Genomic DNA, 24124 nt, shown 5'->3' with positions numbered 1-24124 from the left:
GTTTTGGCTTTTGTTTCGAAAGTGTCTTAATTTTAAGTTGTGTTTAAAATGTTTGCAAATTTCTTGTTTTTCTTATGCATTGTCTTTTGGTAAAATTATGTTTTATTCTTGTTTTGTATATGCTGTATTTGGACTTAGTTGCTTAAAAATGTTGTAAAATGGGTCTCATAAAATCGGCTCAGATAAAGACAGGTCAGGCTTTTATCTGTCCCTTATAGAATGCCAAACAATGGTCACTCTGCCAGCTAGTAATTCTCTTTAGGGCAGCTGCCACTCTCAAAGCAGAGGACAGATTTCTCCAGTTGACCTCTGCTGAATCCCCACTCCCACTGACGCCAATGGTGGGTGGAATGTTGACCAGATAGGCAACTGGGTTCCTTTTGGAGACAGTTCTCTGATTGCATGGAACTAGCGGAAACTGAGGTGACAAGTGAGGGGTCATGGCCAGGGCTACTCTCTCGCGGATACTCAAAGGTCCCTCAGAAGAAACTAGCTCCCGACAGCCCGACTGGATAATCAGCAGAAAATCTCCACATCTTGTTCCTATCTGGACTCCTCAGTGAGGTGAAAGGGGAACTCTGTCAGTGATCATCAGATATCCTCTGTCTCAGAGTGATCTGAAATAACACCATCAGAGCCCTGTCTTAAGCCTCCATTAACAGTTGAGCTACAGGTTTGGACTGCTTTTTCTACTACTAGTAAGACCTCTAGACAAATGTAGAAAATAAATCTTTGATAGATTAAAAACTACCTGAACCTTCTCTCCCCCTCCTAGTCATGGTCTTCACCATTTATGTGTGTAGGGGAGAAAAATTCCTTTTTTGATAGGCTGTGGACTTTGGAACTTTCACTGTGGTGATTTTTGGATGTTCAAGCAGCTTGAGCTTTATTTGGACTTTTTCTCTCTGCTAGCAAGTTAAAAACTCCCCTTAAACTTTTCTCCAACTTGTTGGGAGTTCATTTGAGAGTGCCTTGTAGTCAGACCGCTCCTCCTTCCAGAAAGTCCTTCAGACTAAGGCAACTTGCAACAACTGTTTTGTCTAACACTAGGGAAAATAGCAATGAGTAACTTGCATTTGTATTTTTACTTGTTAACTAGAATATGGAACGCTTAGCAAGCCTTTCTCTTCATTCTTGTGTGCATAGGAAGTCAATAAGAGTGCCTTTACTATGTAGATTGTGGCTGCTAGAAAGATCTATGAGTTTCAAATACTTAGTGAATTTAAAATGGACCTTAAAGTAGTAGCCTTGTCTTGCTAATAAAACTGGCCTAAATGACTGGATAGACAACAGAAATTTCTCAGAGCTTTCTCTGCCCTAGAGCCCAGGGCAGAATCTGACTTACCATCTCTGGAGGTGATCTCTTTTGCAGGAAAAGTGCCCTAATTAGACTGCTGACCTATTCCCTTCTCTCTTTCAAGGAACTAGAGACCAGTGGTTTAAATATCTTGGTTTGCTAGCAATACTTCCTTCTCTAAACATGATTGTTATGGCTAAAGTCAATTGTAACTTGTGCTTTTAGAGTACCTACTGGAGTAAGGATATGAGTTACCTGAGGAAGATAAGATCGAGCACCGGTAAAGGGTAGACAGTCCAGTTGGGTTTTATTTTCTGGTTCTCTCTCCAGATGGGAGCTACCTACCCTGGAGTGGTATAAACCTTGGGGGATGCCCTGGGGATGCCATAAGGGGAACAGGAATCAAGCAGAGATTTATGGGACACCATATTTCTTTCTCTTGTTTTAGTTAGGAGCTCCATATCTGAACCTCTTAGTCCCTTGGAATGTATTAAGGAACAATTTAATATTTCTCTACACCCGAGTGTGGTGTGCCTACCTCCTAAAGCCAAATAGACAGAAGAAAGTACTATGATGCTATCTCACAGAATTAAACTGTAAGAGAACAAATGGTCAAATCATCTTATGTTGAGATGTTTATATTAAGTAATTCTTGTATTCAAATATAAATGTGGGACATAGAAAAATGAGAGACACCTCACCCTTTAGACATTCAGTACCTCTAAGCCTGAGGCTACTCCTTGCCCTAACCACCACTTACTGAAGGTGGAGTTTCTAGGCCAGCCATAATTAATCTCTATGAGGCTATATCCATCCTTAGCTAAATTCTTCAGGTCCCTCAAAGACAACATCCCTTGCAGGAAGTAAATGGCAAATATGGGACCACATGTGTTCATGTGTCTTTTTCTCTTAGTAATCTTAGATCAAATGAGACATAAAAGTTTTCAGATGACCCTGATATGTACATTGAGGTCTTTAGAGGACTTACTCAGACCTATGGACTAGATTAGAAAGATGTAATGTTGCTCTTAAATCTAACACTGATTTCTAATGAGAGACAAATGGTATTACAAGCTGCTACTACATATAGAGACAAATATCTTAATTCTGGAAGCTCAAAAGACAGGCAGCCAAGGGAATAAATGGTTCCTACTAGAACACAAGCAGTTCCTATACAAGAGCCCTACTGGCCTGCCAATCAGATAGGAGATTAAATAGAAGACATTTTCAGGCACATACTCGTGAAGGTCTAAGAAACATGAGAACTAAGTCCTTCAATTATTTTAAATTGTCAACTATTTATCAGGAAAAATAGGACATTCCCATATTCTGATTTGATAAAAAGAAATAATAATCATTTTTCCCAAGTCACAGTCTTGCAATATGTAGATGGTATGCTGTTATGTGCCCCCTCCGAAGAGCTTTCTAGCCAAGACATCAGCTCTGCTGAATTTTCTAACAGACAAGGGTTATGTTTCTAGATCTAAGTAAGGCACAGCTTTGCAGCCTTGAGGTAAAATATTTAGGTCTTATTATATCTAAGGGAACCCAAAGACTGGGGGAAGAAAGAATAAAACCAATTATTTCCTTTCTACAGCCCAAGACCCTAAAACAGCCAAGGAGATTCCTAAATATTACAGGCTTTTGTCACCTTTAGATAGCAGGATATAGTGAGATTGTGTGACCCCCTCGATTGGGTTATTAAAAAAACCCCAAAAGATAGATACCTATATTTTAACCCGGGAACCTGGTTCCAAGACCACATTCCAGAAGTTCAAACAAGCACTTTGAAGTGCCTGCCATAGGACACCATCTCAGTTTGTATGTTAATAATAGGTAAAACATGGCTTTGGGAGTCTTTCTACAAGATCAGGGAGCTGCTCAACAGCCTGTACAGTATTTCAATCATAAATTAGATATTATAGATTCAGTGTAATTCATTAAAAGGGTAAGCCCTAAACAATATAGTTAGAACATTTTCATTCTCTTTCAAAAGGCAAAAAGCAGCCATTCAGGTTCTTTAATTATTGGTTTGATTTTCTGCTTGGCAATGCAGTGGGAGTCAATCATAGCTTTTGTCTCTGGAGACATGTTTTGCTAAGGATCACAGATCCACTCTGGAAAAGCGCCTGATCTTAATTGTTCTTCTACACCTGAGATGGTTAAGATTTAGTTCTTGTGCCATACTTAAAGGCACTCCTCAGTCCCTTCTCCACTGCCCTGCTCCTGAGAAATAACGCAGTTTGATTCAAGGCACTTCCCTCTTCTGCGGCTGCTGGATTTCAAGACAAAGCCTCCAGAATGGTGAGTTTCCTCTCCCTGGAATCCTTCCAGAGTAAAGCTGACCTTCATTTATCACTGGGCCATTCAGAAACCTGGTCTAGGTTTAATCCTGAAACTCTCAAAAAATAAATGTAAAAGTTTTAGTTCAGATTTATCTGTCTTTCAGCCCTCTGGCAAAGTTAGAGAATGGTAAGAACAGCTAACCTGGCTCTGGCCACTTCCTTGCACCTCTAGTCTGCCGCCACTGGCACTGGACGAGATAAAGTCTAAGGGATGCCTTAGATTGGACACAGAACAAGAGAGATAGACAGGGATGCCTTCTTTTCCCTTTTCAAAATGAAAAAAAACTGTCATAGGTAGACATCTGCAGCACAGCAGGTTGGAACCTTGGCAGGCCTTCTTCCCTCACTGTTTGGAATTCATACTTAGCTTGAGTGTCACCTAGTCTCTTCTCCATGCCAACCTGGCCTGAGCAGACCCCCCACTGGAGATAGTTAAAATTACCTTTAATAGTCTGTCCCTTTAGAGGGAACAATTCCATGTGGCTATCAAACAACTCTGGTTATCAAAGCAACAATGAGAAGCCTGTATAGCTGGGTATTCCAGTCAGATAAACTCAGTTTAGGGCCCATCTTAAAACAGTTTTTGCTTTCACAGGTGTAGAAGATTTTTATTCCTTTTGATGCTTATTACAAGAGATCTCTGTTAATTGATCTACAAAGTTCTGACTAATCTTTTTTATAGTTATAAATCTAAAAATTATAAAAGTTATAATTCAACTTGGCCAAATATATCTGAATGCACTCTGTTTTTTTAATTATTATTATTATTTTTTTTTTGGTACCGGGGATTGAACTTGGGTCCTTAGCTTGCGAGGCAGGTGGTGGAACCACTGAGCTAAATCCCCAGCCCTGCACTCTGGTTTTATAAACAAGTTGTCTTATGTGTGTGTCTGTCTGTTCAATTTGTTATAACACATATGGCTGTTTTGAGTTTTTTTCCTGTGGGATTTTGGATTTTTTAAGATGTTTGTCTGTAACTCAAGATGGCTTATAAATGTCTCTAAAGACATGCTTCCTGCAGGTTGCCAGATTATCCAAATAATGTCAACTGGTTTTAAAAAATAATGTGTTGTTATGATACGGTTCTCACAGGTCATCTAAAAATTTGTTAAGATAATTAAAGACTCCTGGGCTTAGGAAAGCTATGGGACAGGAATCTCCTTGGTAAATAAAGGAGCAGCTGCCTGGAAAAAATTTATTCCAGCCTTTGTTCACAAAGGGGACCCCAATAATTTCCATAGCCTTGTGGAAAATACATTGCTAAACTTATAATTGTGATAGGTATACATTGGTCATGGGCTAAGTTTTCTGTGAAAAAACAGGTTTTATTTTAAATATTCTTGGTACAAATCAAAATTAAATGACAAGGGATTTCATGTAACTGATATTCATTGCTATTTCATGGTGTACTAGATATCATTCATCCCTTCTGGGTGTAAAGGTCTTCTAAGATATTGTTTATGGTAATGATATTTTTTGACTCAGGTATCTGCTTTTCTCTTGCACTCCAGCTACTTCTGATAAGAGGTACATGTCAAGCCAGCATGAGAAAACCAGTCAAATAACAGTTATCTTAAAAACTTATGTGATAGGGCCGGGGATTTAGCTCAGTGGTTTCACCACCTGCTGCGCAAGCGCAAGGACCCAAGTTGGATCCCTGATACCAAAAAAAAAAAACAAAAACCCCAAAAAACCCCACAAAACTTACGTGATATATGTTATATATGTCACCACACTTAAGGATGCTCAGTCAACAAACAGTTGAAACAATGGCACACTAAAATTAGAGGCTAGACATTATGAACTCCTAAGATACATTTATAGGCGAATATGTATGTTCTCCTTAGATGGCATCCTACTAAAGGACAACAAATAGAGTTTTCTTTATGTTATTTAATGTCTTATGATCAGATGAAGGTGTTTGACTGAAAGACTATTCCATACTAAGATAGACATGTCATCTAAGACAGAAAATGTCACCATGATTGTCATGCTAAAATACTATGTGTGGCTCTTGATATTAAAGTTTCTCTAAAATATATAACTGTTGTCTGTTAACATTCTACAGGGATTCAACTACTAAAACAACCATGGTTGGCTTTATACTTCAAAAGTGCCTGATGTCTTAACTATTATAATAGTTAAGCTCACTGCTCCTACTAAAATACTTATGTCACTGATCTTCTCTTCTGGGTGTTCAACAACTCAAGTTTAGAGACCAAAACTAGAAAGGTAACTGGGCTATGAGGACAGCCAATATTTTGGCCCTGGCCCCTCAAGGTCAATAAAGATCCAGGACACAAAGGAACCTTTCCTACAGGATCGTACATCTTTGGTAAGTCACTCAACCTCCTGAGCAGGGAGATTGCTGGGCACCAGAGGACAAATGTACCGTGTGCCAAAGGAGGGTCACCAAGAGGGAAAAATCTCCCACGCTTTCACTGAAAGTAACATGGTCAAGTAAGGCCGTGACCCCATCCTGATGGCTGACACTGACAGAGGAGCTGAGAGGCTCTATGCGTGGTTCCAAAGTAACGCCTGAGGCTCAACTGACCTTGATAGATTGCAAGAGGTTCATACTGACTGACACAGGTCTCACTCTAAGTTGGTCTTAAACACCCAGCAGAAAAGAATAACCAAAAGAGGTATAAAATAATGCCATAGTAATAAAACTAGATATAAAAAAGGGCTCCAGTCACTGACCCCTTCTGGCAGTTTCTATCTACATCAGTAGCTGACCACAGTTATGGATCATTAGGAAAAAACTATGGTAAAATCTATAAGAGCTCAGCTAGAGTTTTAAATTTCTTAAATGAGATTTGTTCTTCAAATTGTCTATCTTCTTTACAGCTAGAACTAGAGAAATTTATGACAAAGTATCAGACTTATACATATATAACCTTCATCAATGAAAGAATCTAAAAGCCAGCAGGTTAAAATCACTATTTCAATTTCTAGGTGTGATTTTCTCCCCAACCCGCCCTTCCATTCTAGTGTGCTCATGCTTAAATTATACATGCTCTAATTTCTTAAAAGTTTTGTTTATTTTTGCCTAGAGGCCGCCAAACTCCAAGCAGTCATACAAATGGAACCAATGACAAATGTGCCAGACTTCTTTTACTGGGATCCACCAGATTGACCTTGTAAATGGCTTATAACTGCTTAACTATACAATAGGACTTCTATGTTGGGATTCTGAAGTCCCCTGGACCTTCTCCTTATCCTCTTGTGGGTATTACTAGTTCCTCCCAGTGGAAACCCTTGTTGGCTATATTCATAGCAATCCTGCTGACCTTATAATTTGGTCCATGTATTAACTGTTTCTTAGGCTTTGTCTCCTCCAGACTCAAAGCTATATGGTTACCAAGATGACAATGCCTGGCACCTATGGAGGCCCTTTAGACAGACCCTCTGTAGATTAACTCTGACTGCTGATCACAACTACGACCCTCTTCAACTGGAAGTAGCCAGAAAGATCTTCGCCCTTTGCCCCCTCACAGCAGTTAGGGGTACTTCTTCAGAGGGGGGAATATTGCAGATAGGTAAGTTAATTAGATATCTTGTGTGCAGTTAGAGGGGACCAGCCCTCCAGGAGCCAACACAGCAAGGAGCTAACATAGAGGACAGTCAAGGAGCCTACATGGAGGACAATCAAGACACATTCACTGAAGGCCAGAATTGTAAAAGGAGAGAAACTACACACCCTTATGCTTCCCCTGGGGTAAACAGCAGTGATTAATATTCTAAATCGGTATCAATCACCCGGGTAGGGGGTCAAGGTCTTAACCCACCCTTACTGAAAATCCTTGTACACTTGCTACATGACTTGCTCCCCCATTTGACCTCCATTTAATCAATATTACCTGGGTGACTGTACTTGTAATCTTATTGGTTTGGTCATGGTTTTGTCCCACCTCATGCCCACCCTGTAAATTTCCATTGGGTCTTATAGCTTTGTCCCATTTTGTACCCGCCTCACCACATGGCTTTGCTGTATAAAACATCTTTGAAAAGTGGGGTGGGTGGGCAACCCACTTTCTGGTCTCCCTTCTGTCCCTCTTAGGCAGAAGCTTTCTTTCTCCCAATAATTTTTCCTACTCTAAAAAAAAAAAGAAAAAAGAAAAAAACCACAAAAGTCCAGGGAGACTTCTGTGGGCTAAACGAAATAATCCACAGAAAGTACTAAATAGCATATTTAGTAGACAGAGCTTAGCAAATAATACTAGCAGGTTCCTGGACGTATTAAAACATCTCAAATTCATTAACACTTCTGCATAGTTAGATCTCAGTCTCTTTACTTTGAATCTAGGCTCTGTGACTGCTTGACTCACAGGATATAATGGAAACTGACTCTGTGATTTAGGATGGAAGGAATGGGCAGATTCTATTTCTTGTCTCTTAGGATGCTCACCCTTGAATCCTAGCCACTGTGTGATGAGGAAGCCCAACCCCATAGTATTCCTGGAGCTTCTGGCAGATGGCCAGCACATGAGGGGCTATCTTGAAAGCAGATCCTCCAACACAATACCTGAGCCCACTTCCACAGGAGGTGTGGACAGTGAGCTGTCCCCATTGTGCCTAGCCTAAACTGCAGATTTGTGAGCAAAGTAAATGACTACAAACCACTGTCTTGGGATAGTCATAAGTTACCACAAGAAACAGATGACAAAGCAGGAATAGGGCCTTATCTTTGGATCCATTATCCTTTCTAGCATAGGTCAGGACCTAAGAAGCACTCATTACAAGGTTCACCTATTCCTACAGTGAAAATACTTGAAGATCTTACTTCGTGAGTAAACACAGGACTCCTTGGCAAAGAATTTATTTTAACCCAAGAAAAATACAATCAGTCTTTACTTTCCTAACCCCTCACAGTACCAGAGCTCAAATGAGATCTGGCTTCGATAAATATAAATAGAGCTCTTAAAAAAAAACTCAAACACCTCTATAAACTTAATGGTATACAACAGCCATAGGGCTTTGTATACCCAAGTAACCCAATGAATAATAAACAGGGGAGACTAACATCTACTTTTCATGAAAAGGAATCCATGAGGCCACCATCTGCATGGAAGGAGAGGCCAGAAGACAGGGCATGCAGATATAGAAAAAGAAACAACTTTTGGGAAGTTACACTGAACCTAAGGGAACAAGGAGATGGAGACTAAACCAGAGAAAGTTATTTCTGTCTTATTAGATATATTTGAAAGCCTTCATATTTAGCTTAGTTTTTAGAATTTTTTTTCTTTGACCCTATTTTATACAGCCTTTCCTAGTGGATCTTATACATATATTATATCAGATATAGTACTTGGTACTTTTCTATTGTTGCACTTCTCATAATGGAACTTGTTAATCATGGTTAGTGTCCTTTACTAGACAGTAGGTCCCATGAGTACCAGGACTGTGTAGTTTACACTCTCCCCCCAGCACCCAGCACAACACCTAGTATGATAGCATACCCTCCATAAATACACGTTGGACGAATGTGAATGACTCGCAATGAAAAGGCTTTGAGGAGAGCTAGAGTGGATGCCTAATGTCTCAGGAATAAATTCACATGAGACATAAACACAAAGTCCTTAAGAATAAGAGTTTCAACCCGACACTGAAATTGCTTTAGGAATAACTGTTTGCTGTTCTCAGTTAGGAAATACTGCACACTTGGGCTGGAGAATTTTTACTCATAATCTCACGTCGATCTATTCAAGTCCTGTTAACAACTCCCCCTACACACACATAAACCACATACATTTAGTCATCACCCAAAATGGCTTTACCATAGGACAAGTGTCAACTGTAACTGCTGCCTCAGATCCCCTTTCTCCCTTTTTCTGTCAATCTAGTCCCAAAATGGCTAACACTCTTTCTCTCTTAAACACTATTTTTATCCTATCCTTTTCCTACCCCAGAGCCTATAGTGAGTCAACTGTCAACTGTTTAAAATTTAAACTCATTAAGAGTGTAACGTAGGCACAATAACCACTAAGGGTTTCTAAAACTCATTAAGTGTCCTCCCTATCCTCCCACTAAACCCACGTCAGGTCTTACACTCATCTGAATATGCACAAAACCACATGGAACCTCTGATACAGCCAAGGAGAAATGCTGGAAGGTAGCTTCCCAGTCACACCAGTAAGGTCACATTATTTTTTAAAGACACTCCAGCAAGAAGCCAGATGCACTTTTGAGAGTATCTATGAAAGATGTACTCCCAGGCATCGGAGAAACAAAACTCATAGCAGAAAACAATCCTCAACTCTATGTTAGCATCCAGGGATCTTTAAAGGTTCATTTAAAATAATCTAATCTAAAACTAGATTCTGATTTGGGTTTTGTGAAAGAAACTCTGAACTTTCTACAAGGTCAATGGTGCAACTGTATTGTAATCTACCCATTTTCTAAAACACTGAACTTTTCACTGAGACTGCCTTTATCATTGCTCTGGCTTACATAATTCACCCTCACAACCATTTCTATTGACTGTGAAAGTCAAAAGATTTCAAAACATTAAGGAAATCCATATAAAAGCCTTTCATGGAAAACCAGTTAAATTCCTACTTAATAATTCAATTTAGATTTCTTCAAATACAAAACAAATTGATCAAATACTAAAAAACAAAATAAAATGTACCTACAAGAAACAGATTTAGAAATGATTGAAATGTGAGAAGAGGGTCAGAATGAAGAGAGTGTTGCTTAGCAATTGTGTCCTTGTCCATTTCAGAAACTCCATCATTTCCTTATCAGCAAACTTGGGTTGTGCAGTATTCACACATGCACTGTTTTCTTTCCTCAGAAGACAGCAGCATCACATTCTAATTACAGAAAGTGCAAACTTTGGGTATAATTAATATGAGGATGAAAACATTAATGATTAATAATGATGCTTGTCTATATTATTGTAATTGCCAATCAGTAAGTTCTGAGAAGTCATGAAGGATTTGTTTACAATTACCTGCAATCAATTGGAAGGATGCATCAAGCGAATGATTAAGCATCGATTAACGATTTCTTTGCAGCTATGATTTCTGTGTAGCTTTTAATATTTATAATTGATTACAGGTAGAATCTGCAGCATTTGGAGTGAAATAAAGAATCCATGAATGAGGGCCAGGGATGTAGCTCAGTGGTTCCACTGCCTGCCTCGCAAGCGCAAGGTCCAGAGTTCCATTTCCGGTACCAGAATAAAAAAAAGAAGCCATGAATGATGATCTCCAGTTCTAAGGAAGTGCCTACCTTAGTTAACACTGCCTTGGAGGAAAAGGCATGGTGACAGCAGACTTTAGGGTTCAGTTTGAAAATGTCTTACATTCTGAGTCTCAGCATCCCCATTCTTAAAGTGGGGGTAATATCACTGATCTCCATGGATTTCATAAGGCTAATAGGAGATAATGCAGGTGAACTGCCTGCCTTATAAACAAAACCCAACAATGTTAAGTCCCTTTCCAACTCCATCTCCTGCTCAAATTCAACCTGCAGGCAAAACAAGTAAATGTAGATGAAGAGTCCATCTACATGGTGTGGAGGGAGGAGGTTGCAGTAAAAACACTGTTTTAATTTAAAAGGATAAAACAAGCTACTTTTTGAAATTTTTAGATAGTATGGTTACAAACAGAATTATTCATACAGAGCTAAAAATGATACCACCAAAAAGACTTAACATAATATAAAATACGCTGCTTAAACACAGACATTCAGGGAACGAACTGACAAGTTGGAGAATACTTGTATAAATAAGTCATGGTTCTGATTGCTATGTTGCCCAGGCTGGCCTGAAACTCCTGGGCTCAAGTGGTCCTCCTACCTCAGTTTCCTGAGTAGCTGGAACTGTAGGCGTGAACCACATAAGGGATTCACCAAGCCATTCTCACACTTAAAAGTCACTTCTTAAAGAATTAAGAATATATTGCATACTATTTCCAGTATACTTTAAGAGTTGCCAAAATTGATCTTCATTTGAGGGGTGGTTTTGTTTTAGGAAACGTTGGCTAAGAGGCACTCTGATAGCTGACCACTGGGACGCCAGACATTGATAAATTATGTCCATGGTAATGGCACTTTCTAACCTGTAGTCTGACTAACCGTAACACCCATCTGATTTCATAAGACTGCTTACTTTCTGGCTTGTCTTAGGACTGCTGTGAGGATAAATTAACACAGATATATAGATTAGCCTTGGTTCCCATCCGGACTGGCATTTTCTAACAAATGCCCACTTGAGAAGAACAGAAGCAAGTAACCAAGATCTGTCTTAAAACTTTCAAAGTACATGGAGAAGAAAGTTCAGAAAAAAGTCTACCACGACAGATTTAGATGAAAATGCAAAATTTTTTTCAATTATCTACTATGTTTCGGAAGCTGAGGTAGGCCCTGTAGTACAGTGTTTAATCTTTACTATACAAACAAATAGGCCAGAGGGTTACTTAGGGATTTAAAGGTTATCTTAATGGCAGAATGGCTTGGACACCCAGACAACACATATGTGGTTTTCCCCAACTTGGTGAGTCTCAAGCTTTACTGCTCAAACTTGGATACAAAACCACATTTGTTGTACTCTATGGCAAGTACTGGTTTTTTGTTTGTTTTTTGTGCTTGCCATTGAACCTGGGACCTTCCACACACTAAGCAACCATTCTACTACTCAGTTACATCATGAGCCCTAAAAGCTTCCTAAGAGTTTACTATCTACAATATTTTAACCATGAAAACTTAACGGCCATATGAGATGCAGTTTCATTTGAATACAGGTAAGATGCCGGGTACAGTGCCAGATACTAAATGAGGATTTGTCCTATTTTCCACAGACAAATTTTATCAAAGTGCTTCAAGGTTATTGAAGAGCTTATCTACTCAGGCATGTAATTTCTGTATGGGGTCATTAAGTGGCCATTAACACTGCAATGATCCACTCAAAATAAGCCAGCATGGTTCTATTAGAGCAGAGCATATTCAGATTGGTTAAAAGATCCTTTCCATTCTTGCCAGTTCCCTTTCAGCACTATGTGAAGGAATCTTCTGTTTTACTTCAACTTACAGGAAAGCATTAATTTGATTTTGTAATAAGTACATCTTTTGACAAGCACATTGTCTTAAATCCTAAAAGAAGTTAACAACAAAATTCATTAATTTAAAAATCCATACTGAACTGAAGTGAACTGGATGAAAGAAAACTGAAGACAGAATTTTATCTTTTCAAAACACTGTCAAGTGGAGAACTTTATCAATCTTAAGTGAATCTTAACCAAAAACCACAACCCACTAAATCTTAATGATTTAAAGAAAAACTGTTCATTGGCAAGCAATGCAGTGTTGAGGAAGCACATTTTCTATGTCTTAGGAAAGGGCAGCAAGCATTACCACTCCGGCTCTCCTGTGTCAGCCCAGTAGCTAAGAAGACTTTCGTATCTTTTCCCATCCTTCAAACTAGTGATATCTTTTAAATATTTTCACTTAATAAATTAAAACTTAAACCGGGTATGGTACTACATGCCTGTAATCCAGGCACACTGAGACACTGGGGCAGGAGGATCAAAAGTACAAGCCCAGCTTGGGCAACTTAGTGACTTGGTGAAATCCTGTCTCAAAAAGAGGGCTGGAAATGTAGCGCAGTGTGAATGAAGGCCCTGGGATCAATCCCCAGTACTATAAAAACAAAACAAAAACCCCTTTATTACAAAAAGTCAAGTGCAATATAATCGAATTTTGGAAATGCTCTTTTAGAAGATGCCAACCAAATCACAGGCCTCAAATTTAGGCACTCCTAAATGTTCCTCCCACCTGTGTAGGATAAAATCCAAACACGTCATGGTGTTCACTGTCTGGCCCAAGTCTAACTCATTTGTTGTTTTTTTTTTTGGTACCGGGGATCAAACTGGGGACCTTGAGCTCTCAGTAGGCGCCAGCCCTCTCATTTGCTCTTGTACCTTTCTCTCACTCTGACACCTTGGAGATCATACAAATTGTCCAACTCAGCTGGGTGTGGTGGTGCTCACCTGTCATCCCACCACTGTTCAAGGCTGAGATAGAGGAATTCCAAGTTTGGGCCCAGCCTGGGCAACTTAGTGACTTAGTGACCCTGTTTCAAAAATAAAAGTGTTAATGGTCAAGGGATGTAGCTCACTGAGAAAGCAATCTCCAGTACCACAAAATAAAATAATAATGTATTTCCAAGCTCCTTCTCAGAAGTCCTTTTCCTATGTCATTCCCCTTTGCCTGAACCTCCTTCTTCCAACAGGGTGCATGGTATCTCTCCATTGTCAAGTCTGGGCAAGTCACTTAGACAAGGCTGCCCTGATCCAATCTAGACTGCACTCTTCTCCTTAATCCCTTACAGCATCATTTCCTTTTCTTCCAAAATTATAATTTGCACTTCCATATTTTTTTAATCAAGTAAGCAGGAGATCATTGGCATGAGGCTGTCTTCATATTTTGAGTTTCTATGTGAGGAACCACAACCCAACTTAACATGTAAATAAAATGAAAACCTAATTTAGGAGTAGCTAACAGCTGAGTGTCGGCTAATCAAGCACAAGCAGCCCAATGTCAACCAATCACAGGCTGCCAACTGCTGAGACCACATTCAAATAAAAACAAGTGCCCAGCTGCAATCAATCAAGCTCTTTCTGCGCTCCATACTAACTGTCCAAATTGTCCAGCAGTGCTCTCTGAACCTCTTGTGGCTATGAGTGTTATCCAACTCGTGAATTGTTCTTCACTCAAATAAGCTGTTAAATATAATTTATCTACATATTTATCAGTTTAATGCCCATCTCTCCCCCTGGCATCTAAAATCCAGGGAAAAGAAATCATGGCCCTCATTCGCCAGGGCCTCCTTGATCCCAGAGCACTCCTAGAGGATCACAAAGAGAGCAGCTGTTGAATGAAGGAAGGAATGCACAGATCCCCTTACCTGCTTTCTCCACTCTAAGTACTTTTCAAAATATGGGATATAGCTTTATTCATTTCATTTACTTAAAAACTATTTACATTTTGACTCAAAACATTTGACAGAAACAGAAATCTCTTCCTTTTTTCTCCAAAAACCACAACCAGAGAAGTAGAATTTTTGAAAGTGCTATTTCAGAACCTTATTTCCTCTTAAATCAAGATACATAATTAGGAATAAATGTGGTCAGAGAAATTTCTACAAAAATCCAAGGCTTGTACTGTGGCTTTTGAGTGTTAAGACTAGGTAGCTATAATGTCATCAAAATGCCTCACAGGAACATCCTTCATTTTCTGGCTGAATGGATCCAATTCTAAAAAGGAATTATACAATGGACAATCCTCACAATTGTAGCAATCTTCAAAGGGTACAGAAATGTATTCCTAGCTTCATCCTATTTGTAACCCTGATTTTATCCTGTACCCAGTATGGATCTGTGGTACATCACTGAGCTGGGAGAGCCTCATCTTAATTTGTTTTCCTCACAGATCTCTTCATATGTATTAATATTAATCTCTTCATATGTATTAATAGTCTACTAGAAAGTAATAATCAGTGGCTCCTGGTGCTTACTAAAGGGGCTAGAAATGATAATCATAAACCTACTACTTTTGCAATATCACCTTCATTTCTTCAATATATAAACAGTATTGTTTTGCCACATATTCTAATTTTTTCCTTCACCAATGGTAACTAGTCAGAGAAAATAAAATTTCTTAGAAGACACAAAATTTATAGTTCCTGTGTTCTGGGAAAAAAAATACAGTGCTATTTAAAAATGTTTAGCTCTTTGTACTTTATGAAAACTGATTTGTTTGCAGAAACACCACCAATTCTGGTCAACACTCTTCCTTTCTCCAGTCATGGAAAAGCGTTATCTCAGCAAGCAAGGAAGGAAAAGAATTGATTTAAGTTTTCATGAATTCAGCTCTGCTCAGCAAATTCATTCATTAATTAAAATGGAGAGCACAAAAAAGGATATGTTTTGGCCAGTCAATTGCCTGCAGTCATAGAATTCTCAAATACAAAAGACTGCATGTTTTACTTAGTTGAAACTAATAAAACCCAGATTGTATTCTTTTATCAGTATTTACCATTCATGTCATATGAGGAACACACGCACAGTATTCTGCCATATACCAGTGTTTTAAAAAGCTAGTGTGGAAACATTATTCTATTTAAAGAGATCACCTATGTTCTATGTCAAGATGCCGGCACAGAGCTATATATAATCATAAGGAGTTTTCAATTTGAAAAATAAGGCATTTAGGTTCCACATAGGAAGTAGAACAAAATTTTAAATAGTAAAGTATGCATGTTTTTTAAAAGGTCATGATATTTGTAAAATGAGCATTTCCAGATTAGCTTTTAAGGTTCAATATTGCACAAGAAAATCACTGTATCATAATGCAATGTATTTGGATCATATTTAGAGTTCTTACATTCACTTTAGTGAATAGTTTTAAAAGTGGCATTTCCAGTATAACCAGTGTTAAAGTAGTGCATTTCCCAAGTTTCAAAGGTCCACGGCGCTAAGGTTGAGAAAACCTATTTTAAAACAAAATCATTAAAAAGCTTTAGATATTTTTTGTAATTTTGAGCTCAATGAACAGGTATTTGAAAATGAACAAACTCTGGCAAACCCTGAACATAATGATTAGTATTCTGGAAAAAATTAGGCCCAAATGACACTTCTCAGAACAATTAATTTTAAAATACAAAGTCAGGACATAGTCTTTCCTAAATGTACACAAGTTTTTGCATAATATATCTCCATTTATATGCACTTCAAATACTATTTTCCTACCAGGTACCTAAAAGGTACTCAACAACTACTGAAGGGAAAGGGGGGAAGTACTTATCTTCCTTTACTATGTTCCAGGGTACATCATAATGGAACTTTAAATCAAGAGAAAATCCCTTTCTTAGGCTCTGGAGGCTGTTAAGGTCCTCCAAAATCCTTCCTTCTTTCACAGTACTGCAGTACAGCCAACCAGGGCCATTTTCCAGTTGCTTATGCAGCTAGATGTACCCCCAATTTCTCATCTACATAGCACATGCTTACAGGAAGCTGTTTGCATTTCACTTCCCTTCTCCTTCACTACACATGGATGTGGAACTGAACTGGACCCAGGTTCAACAATGTACATGAGGCCAACTCCCTGAGAGGAATAAGGCAGAAATAACCTGGACTACTGAGTGACTGCTTGGTGCAAGGCTGCCTCCCCAGCTGGGGTCAGTCCCCTGCAGCATCTGCGTGTGTGAGGGGTCCCTGTTGTATGCTGGGTCTCTTTGTTTTAGATGCTTGTACAAGGCAATTCTATAATTCATTGTCCCTAATGTTACCACAGCTATAAAAGCAATCTATTTGAAGAAATGTTAAACAAACTAAATTTTTGAAATTTCAATGCAAATAATAATAATTGAAAGTCTGGATTACACAGTGTATCTATGAAGGTTAAGAGGAAGAATTCCATGTCTTTAATACAGTAAATTCTCTTTTTAACTAATCTAAAAGGCAAGAAGGCATAGAGGAAATCTGAAGATAAATGCCAAAGGAAGATATTGTTTTGCTATTACATTTATGCAAATTTATGCTAATGATGGCAGGCTGGGTCCAAAACATTTAATTTTGACTTTTAAAATTTTACAATTACAGCATTTTCATCATCTTGTCCTTGCTTCTCATTTACTAAGTTACCAATAAGAACACTATCACAGTAGTGAAGAAAAGAAATGAAAGCCAGACACTAAACTTGCCTTGAATTGCAGATTTCCAGATAAAACTGCTTACTCAAATTTTCAATGTTTGATTAAATTTAACTCAAATAGCTCTATTTTGGTTTTCAGATAATGTAGCTGCTCTTCCTTGAGCATATTCTCTATTAAAATCCACAGTATTTTCTTCAGTACTTCATTTGAATATACACATTTAATCCAAGATGCACTCCTATCTTCTGTGAATTAAGGAGAAATCATCAACAAAAAAATTTCCCATGAGATTAAAGTAAAATAAACCTCAGTTAAACAGCCTTATGCAATTCAGATTCTCTATCAATATAATTTTAAAATATAATTTTCCCCTCAATAAAAATTATGTTGCTTACTCTGTTACAAAACGACTTTTTAAACTGGAAAATATTTTAATCTCAAGCAAAGAAAATAGTGAAAGTATCAAGGTATATATTTGTCACCACAAAATTCTTCCAAAAATCAAACTTATAGATTGTTCTGAAAAGTCTGTTAATTCAATGATCTATGTATGCAATTTTTATGATAGCTGAAAATCAAAAGCATCAGGATAGCAAAGACTTAAAAGGCAGAGTAGATTGGTCAAAATTTTTTAATGATCTTAAAATTCTAAATAATTGAATAACTCATAACAAAATCATTTCTAAATGTAATATGGTTCGGGGTAAAAATTAGGTATCTTTATTTACATATTAAGTTAAATATTTACTATAGGAAATGTTACTTTTGGCTTTAAAAATGCACTTTTTCCCAGTTGAACAACAGCATACTAAATATTGCTTAGGGAAATTTTGATTCTTAATTTAGGAATAAGTTTATCTCAAAATATGAAATAAAGCTAAAAGTTTCACATCATTTCTTCTTCCCAGTTTCTTTCTGGAGCATTAGTTTTGAATTTACATTGTACTGCATATTAAAGGAAAAGGCAACTAAATGACACATTTGGATCCAAGTAAATATTTGACCAGGTCCAGTGAATGCCCCAGGGGCTAGTCAATCAGTAAATCATCACAGTGAGTCTCTGTCACCTGCCCCAGATATAAGAAAATGACATTATTAGTCTTTGTAAATAGGGAAGGGTGGAGGCCATGAAGGGAGGGCTAGGAATGGGGAAAAAAATAAGAACCAAGATGCATTATGTAAAGGTACAATTCCCAACGAGAAATGTAATTGTGTTGTATACCTACAATGTACCAATAAAAGAATTTAATAAAAAAAGAAAATGACATTATTACCTACTCTTAATAATACACAATCATCTGAATAAATAAGTAATTCACAATTCTCAATTTTATTTTTTATTAGTACATATCTGCAGTAATGTTTACATTCCTGGTGTGGAGTTGGTACATGTACACATCTTAATTCCTTTTTTCATCCCTTCTCTTCCCTCTCCATCCATCTCTTGATCCCTTTCCCATTTGAGAAAGATCTGTCTCCCTGCTTCCTAATATCTTTTATTTTGCTCTTTCTTTATAATTTGGATTTCTCATAGAAGAGAAACCATGCAATATTTAAGCTTGTGCGTCTGATTTATTTCATTTAACTTTATGGTCTCAAGGTTTAGCCATTTTCCTACAAATGACTCAAGATTATCTTTATGGCAAGGCCAGAGATTTAGCTCAGTAGTTCTGGCACCTGCCTCGAAAGCACAAGTTCCCAAATTCAATCCCCGGTACCAAAAAAAAAAAATCATCATTTATCTTTATGGCAGAGCAGTGCTCCACTGTGTTTAAAAATCTTCCAATACACCAAGTTTCATAAGGGAGTTGTATGAAAATTCATCTAGAAGGCTCCTATGTATGCCACTGTCTGTGACCTTACCTAAATCATCATCTCTTTGAGATTCCTCCTTATCTGATTTTAATCTTATAAGCAAAGCAGATCAGTCCTGGCCAGTGCTGTTCTACAGGAGCAGACACTATGAGGTGTTAGGAAGCAGCAAGAGTATTTTTAGTTTTCATAATTGGGGCAGGGAGAAGGGACTGCCACACATTCCGGAATTATCCCAGGTACCCTGACACTTTAAAATATCCCTCTGCTCATTCCTTTCACTAGAACCTTCAAGCCAAGAGATTAACTCCTTCATACCTGTAAATAAGTTCTCTTAATTGTTTTAAACTGAATTTTCTAGGGATTCAATTCCCACAAAAATGTGTTCTTGTTTTTGGGGGGGCACCAAGGATTGAACTCAGGACCATGTGCTTGTGAGGCAGGTGTGGCACCACTGAGCTAAATCCTCGGCTAACATGTGTACTTTTATTTGGTCTCATTTCAGAAAAAAATCACTTTACTGCATCTAAGTCAACAACATGGTACCCCAGGATAAAGATTCCTTTGCAACTGTGGTGTTAACAGTAATGCTGTGAATAGATGCAAAGAGCCATTTACTTTAATCATGTCTTACAGTATAGCCATGTTATCATTTGTTTTATTATAAATTACTTTCCTGCTCTCTTCAAATCACAATATAATTTTGGCGATGTATATTTTTAGTATAATCTGTTCATATGTGCAATTACCCATAAATCTCACGGCAGGATAGTAATGGGTCATACATAGTATTTCATGAAAATAAGATGCTAGATCTGATCGTGATACAAACCACTAATCTATGATTTATCATGCAGGACTCCTCATAATTCTAATATTCCTTGATTCTATAAAAATTGTTCACTTTAGCAAGTTTTGACCATTAGCAAACCTTCATCTCTACTAGTATTCCTATCAAATTAAAAAGGGAAATACAGGTGACTTCTAAGGCAGTAATTAAAAACACAGGCTCCACTAAATGTTCAAACATTTATGTGAACAGTGGGAAATTCCACAGTACTAATGCTTTTCACATGTTAATACGGAGGAACAGGAAAACCCCCAAAGTACAGCTGGAACTCTTCACTTGTTTGGTCCCAAGAGGCTATGCTCTGAGCCTCAGCAGGTGACTGCACCCTTGTTCTGTGTGAGGGCAACACATTTTAGTGATGTACTGCCTCAGCATTTCTCCCAAAAAGTTCATTCAAGACTATCTATGTTACCGATGTGGAATAGGGTGGACACCACTCACAAACAACTGTGCAAATGTCTTCTTGGTAAAACTTGTGATTCAAAAGGCAACACTTTCAACTTAATATTGGCTTGCTTATGCTGTCATTATACCTCCATTCTGAGAAAGTTATTCTCTGTCATCCAATTGAATGGTCATCATATATTTACTGTACCAACTTCTGATCTGTGAAAATATACCAAAGACCTGAATTTATCCCATTTCCCCCATAACTAGGTTCTCACCACATCCACCTTCTCTATCATGGCTAACCTTTCACCACTCCTACATGCCTTCTTTACTATATTAGCTCTTGTCACAGGCAAGAATTTGCTGGTATTCTACAGAATTTTGAAATATTGAAACCCAAGAAACACCTGCTTATATACAAAGTACTGAACATACAAGAGGAAAACAACTTACACTTGATTCACATACCAAAACACTGGAAGTCTGGAATGACATCAGGAAAATTTACTCAACATTGGGGTTTTTTCCTTCAAAAAGAAAACTTTTGAAGCTTTTAATACATGTTTTGCAAACTCTTATGAAATATTTTTAAAGTATTAGAAGAGGAGATAAAATAATTTGAAGATATACTACATGAACAATTACTTTTAACTCTAAGTTCTGAAAATAAAATCACTTTAATTTATATAAGGAAAATGATCAGCACTATTTTTAAATGATTTTTCTTAATTTTTCTTCATTGCCCTCATACATGATACCAAATTGCTAACTTTCTAAAAATGTATGTCTTTAACCAAAGTAGCACACGAAACAGAAAAGAATTTTTGAACTAATACAGCTGACTTCTCAAACTTCCCTTACTCCACAGCTTATCCTCCATCACCAACATCTCAACAACCGTCAGTGTCGGTTTGGCTCATAAAGGTTTTGGGTTGGTGTTTGGGGTAAGGTGCAGGTTTCAACTTGAAATCTATTTTATTCAAAATTAAGGAAAAGAATCTCTACTACTGATCCTGTGAGAAAGGAAAATGACATGGCAAGGAGACAGAGCCTTGAATGTTCTTACCCGCAGGGCCTCAATGACCAGGTCTCTGGCCTCTAGCTCCCCTTCCATCACGCTGAGGAGCATCCGCAGCTCTGATTTACTGAGTGTGTCCACATCAAATTCTTTTTTCTGAAACACAAATTTTTAAAAAGGTCATGAAGAACTATTGCTAAGAAAGACACACATATCCTATGGATCATTTTTATCCCATTGGCTAAGTAAATGTAGAGGCACTGAGATACTATTTGACAGCAGAAAATCTATGCCTTGACCTTAAGACCTTTTCCCAAATCTCTCCTCTAAAGAGATACACTTTTTGGCCTGCCTGCATGCCTGGATTCTCAATCTCTCCAAATTATGTGGCACAAATTTAAAATCCCTGGGGTCTGTATCAAAACAAGTCTGCTGTATGTTGGAGGTGGAAGGGATTCAAGGTAGCAAAGCAAACACAGATGTATTCCTAGAAGGACCCTGATAGGCTTCTGGAAGGAGTTTATTATAAATTCCAGGACCTCCAGTAATAGCAGGTCATGTTTACAGACACTCTGCAGCAAGGGCCACCAGTCAGCAGCCTATGACCAAATCTGGCCCACAGATGTGTGCCACTGGGGCATAATTTTCTTTCTCTTCCATTTGGTCACATTACAAAAACTGCAGCACACACACACACACACACACACACTCACTGGCTTGTATTCAAAAGTCAAATAACTGGATAACCCTAGATTCATGTTCCTACAAGGGACAAAACCAATGACCAAAATCAATTAACTGTTTCCTCTTTCAAAGGAATGTGTTCTTTATTTCGTCAACCACCACCTCCCCACCAAAACACACACATATACAGGCAGGTGCACTTTTTTGTTTTTTATTTTGTTTTTAAATATATTTTTAATAAGCTTGGACCACCACCCATGTGCAGTAATCTGGGCCTGTAATCAGGTGACTCAAATCCAGCTATGTCCTTATCAAAGAAAGTACTTTCTTAGGCAAATTCTCTGTAGCTTCTTGTCATTTTGCAAGACCAGCTAGTTAGGGACCTGAGGCTAGACTAAGTAGGTCTTCTAGAGATCCGGTTGCCCTATGAGATGTCAGCAAAAGGCCTGGGTGGCGGGGGGGGGGGGGTTCAATTCCTCTCCCAGCATTCTTTTCGCCCTATCACACACTCGTCTACTTTCCTTCCCTGGTGACCGCATCCTACCTCATGGCTATCACTTGCATTGATTTACCACTGATTCTCAATTCTTTCGCCTTCAACTCTAACTTCTGTCCTCACAGATTTCATGTCAGTCTTCTGACATCCATTTCATAGATGAGACAGAGGGAGGATCAGCTGTGAAAAATGCCAGGCCTGAGTGAGTCCAAAGTCTGAGGTTCTCCACCTCCCCTCTGTGGAGAGTCTCATTTGACAAACCTAGGCACCAACTCACATTCATCCCCAAATGTCTCCATGCACCCAACCTCAGAAGCTACTCTTTACTCCAGAACATTAATTCACTCTGTAGAACACACAGTGATTTTCACAGTATTCTCAAGGAACCAACTCTAATCTACAGGATATTATCATCTCTATTTTTCAGGTAAGAAAATCACAACTCAGAGAAGTCAAATTACATATGCAAATCATGCAACTATTAAACAGTAAAACACAAATAGATAATCTTCAAATGCTGTGATTTGTCTTCACAATTTACCACACTGTACCAACATTTCAGACTAGGTTCTGTAAGATCACATGAAAAGCTGCCATTCTATTTACCAGCTAATAAGAATTACCTTTGCATTTATGTATCTAACACTAGGCTATCCCTGTGAATACACAACAGTATCAATATAGCAAAGCACATAAATGATCTCAGGGCTCTCACAAAGCTCTCACAGGATAAGTCATATCTCATTTCAAAGGAGCCTTTTGGAAGGAGATATGATGTTACAAAAGGTAAAGAGACCAGTGCTAGGTGCGTCTCCAAAGAAAAACGTTAAAAAGATCTTCCTATTCTAAATGGTTTCTTTTTCCACATACACAAGATAGAGCAGTTATTTAGAAAAGCAGGGCCTAAGGAAGGAAAGAGAGAAGAGACCTACATCAGGTCTAACCCGTATGTACTTCTGAAAGATCACTGTTTAGAAGGCTTACAGATGTTCCTGGTAAACAGTAAAATCCAGTATACCAGGTCTCAACTTCTGCTCCCACTACAGGGCATTATCACACGGCCTTACAAGCCAATTGTTCGAAAACTCTCGAATCCATAACAATCACCTGGATACTTTTATTTAAAATATAAACTGCATGCCTAGGCCCATTTCTAGAAATTCTGATTCAGTAAAAGGGGTAGGGATCTTGCCTAACAAGATCCTGATACTGCTGCTGACTCAAGACACCACTTTGAAAAGCATTTCTACAACATATCTTAGTCTCGTGTTTCCCATGCATACAATAGAAATCCTAACATCTATTCTCCAAAGTTCTTATGAGAAACAAGAACATGTAAGTGAAGTAAGTGCCAAATAAGGCAGGCAGTTATTATTAATCCAGATGTTTTACGTAGGGAGGAGTGGGATACTGGCTAAGAGCCAGTTTCTTTGAAAACCTAAACCCAATAAACATAGTTTATTGACTATGATGAAAGACAGACTTTAATCCTGGTTTTTCCCACTGAGAGGGTACAGTAGGATGCAACTCCTAGGTGCTTTAAAGGATAATGTTTTATTCATGTTGCTGCTG

At 38.1% G+C, this 24124-nt stretch overlaps 1 protein-coding gene across 3 annotated transcripts in view; it reads right to left on the bottom strand.

Annotated features, from left to right (window-relative positions):
- Positions 1-24124, bottom strand: part of Cttnbp2 (cortactin binding protein 2) — a 454755-nt gene that overhangs the window by 142768 nt on the left and 287863 nt on the right. For all 3 annotated transcript variants that reach the window (XM_087204593.1, XM_004865255.4, XM_087204594.1), the window contains one exon: positions 21421-21528. In XM_087204593.1, the coding sequence (XP_087060719.1) occupies positions 21421-21528 (108 nt within the window). The remainder of the gene's footprint in view (positions 1-21420; positions 21529-24124) is intronic.

This window comes from Heterocephalus glaber, unplaced genomic scaffold (genome assembly GCF_053883595.1).
Source record: "Heterocephalus glaber isolate CG9 unplaced genomic scaffold, H.glaber_assembly_v1.0 deba00000546, whole genome shotgun sequence".
In the NCBI taxonomy this organism is placed as follows: domain Eukaryota; kingdom Metazoa; phylum Chordata; class Mammalia; order Rodentia; family Bathyergidae; genus Heterocephalus; species Heterocephalus glaber.
Note: the sequence above shows the minus strand (reverse complement) of the source record. Positions and strands in the feature narration are given on the sequence as shown.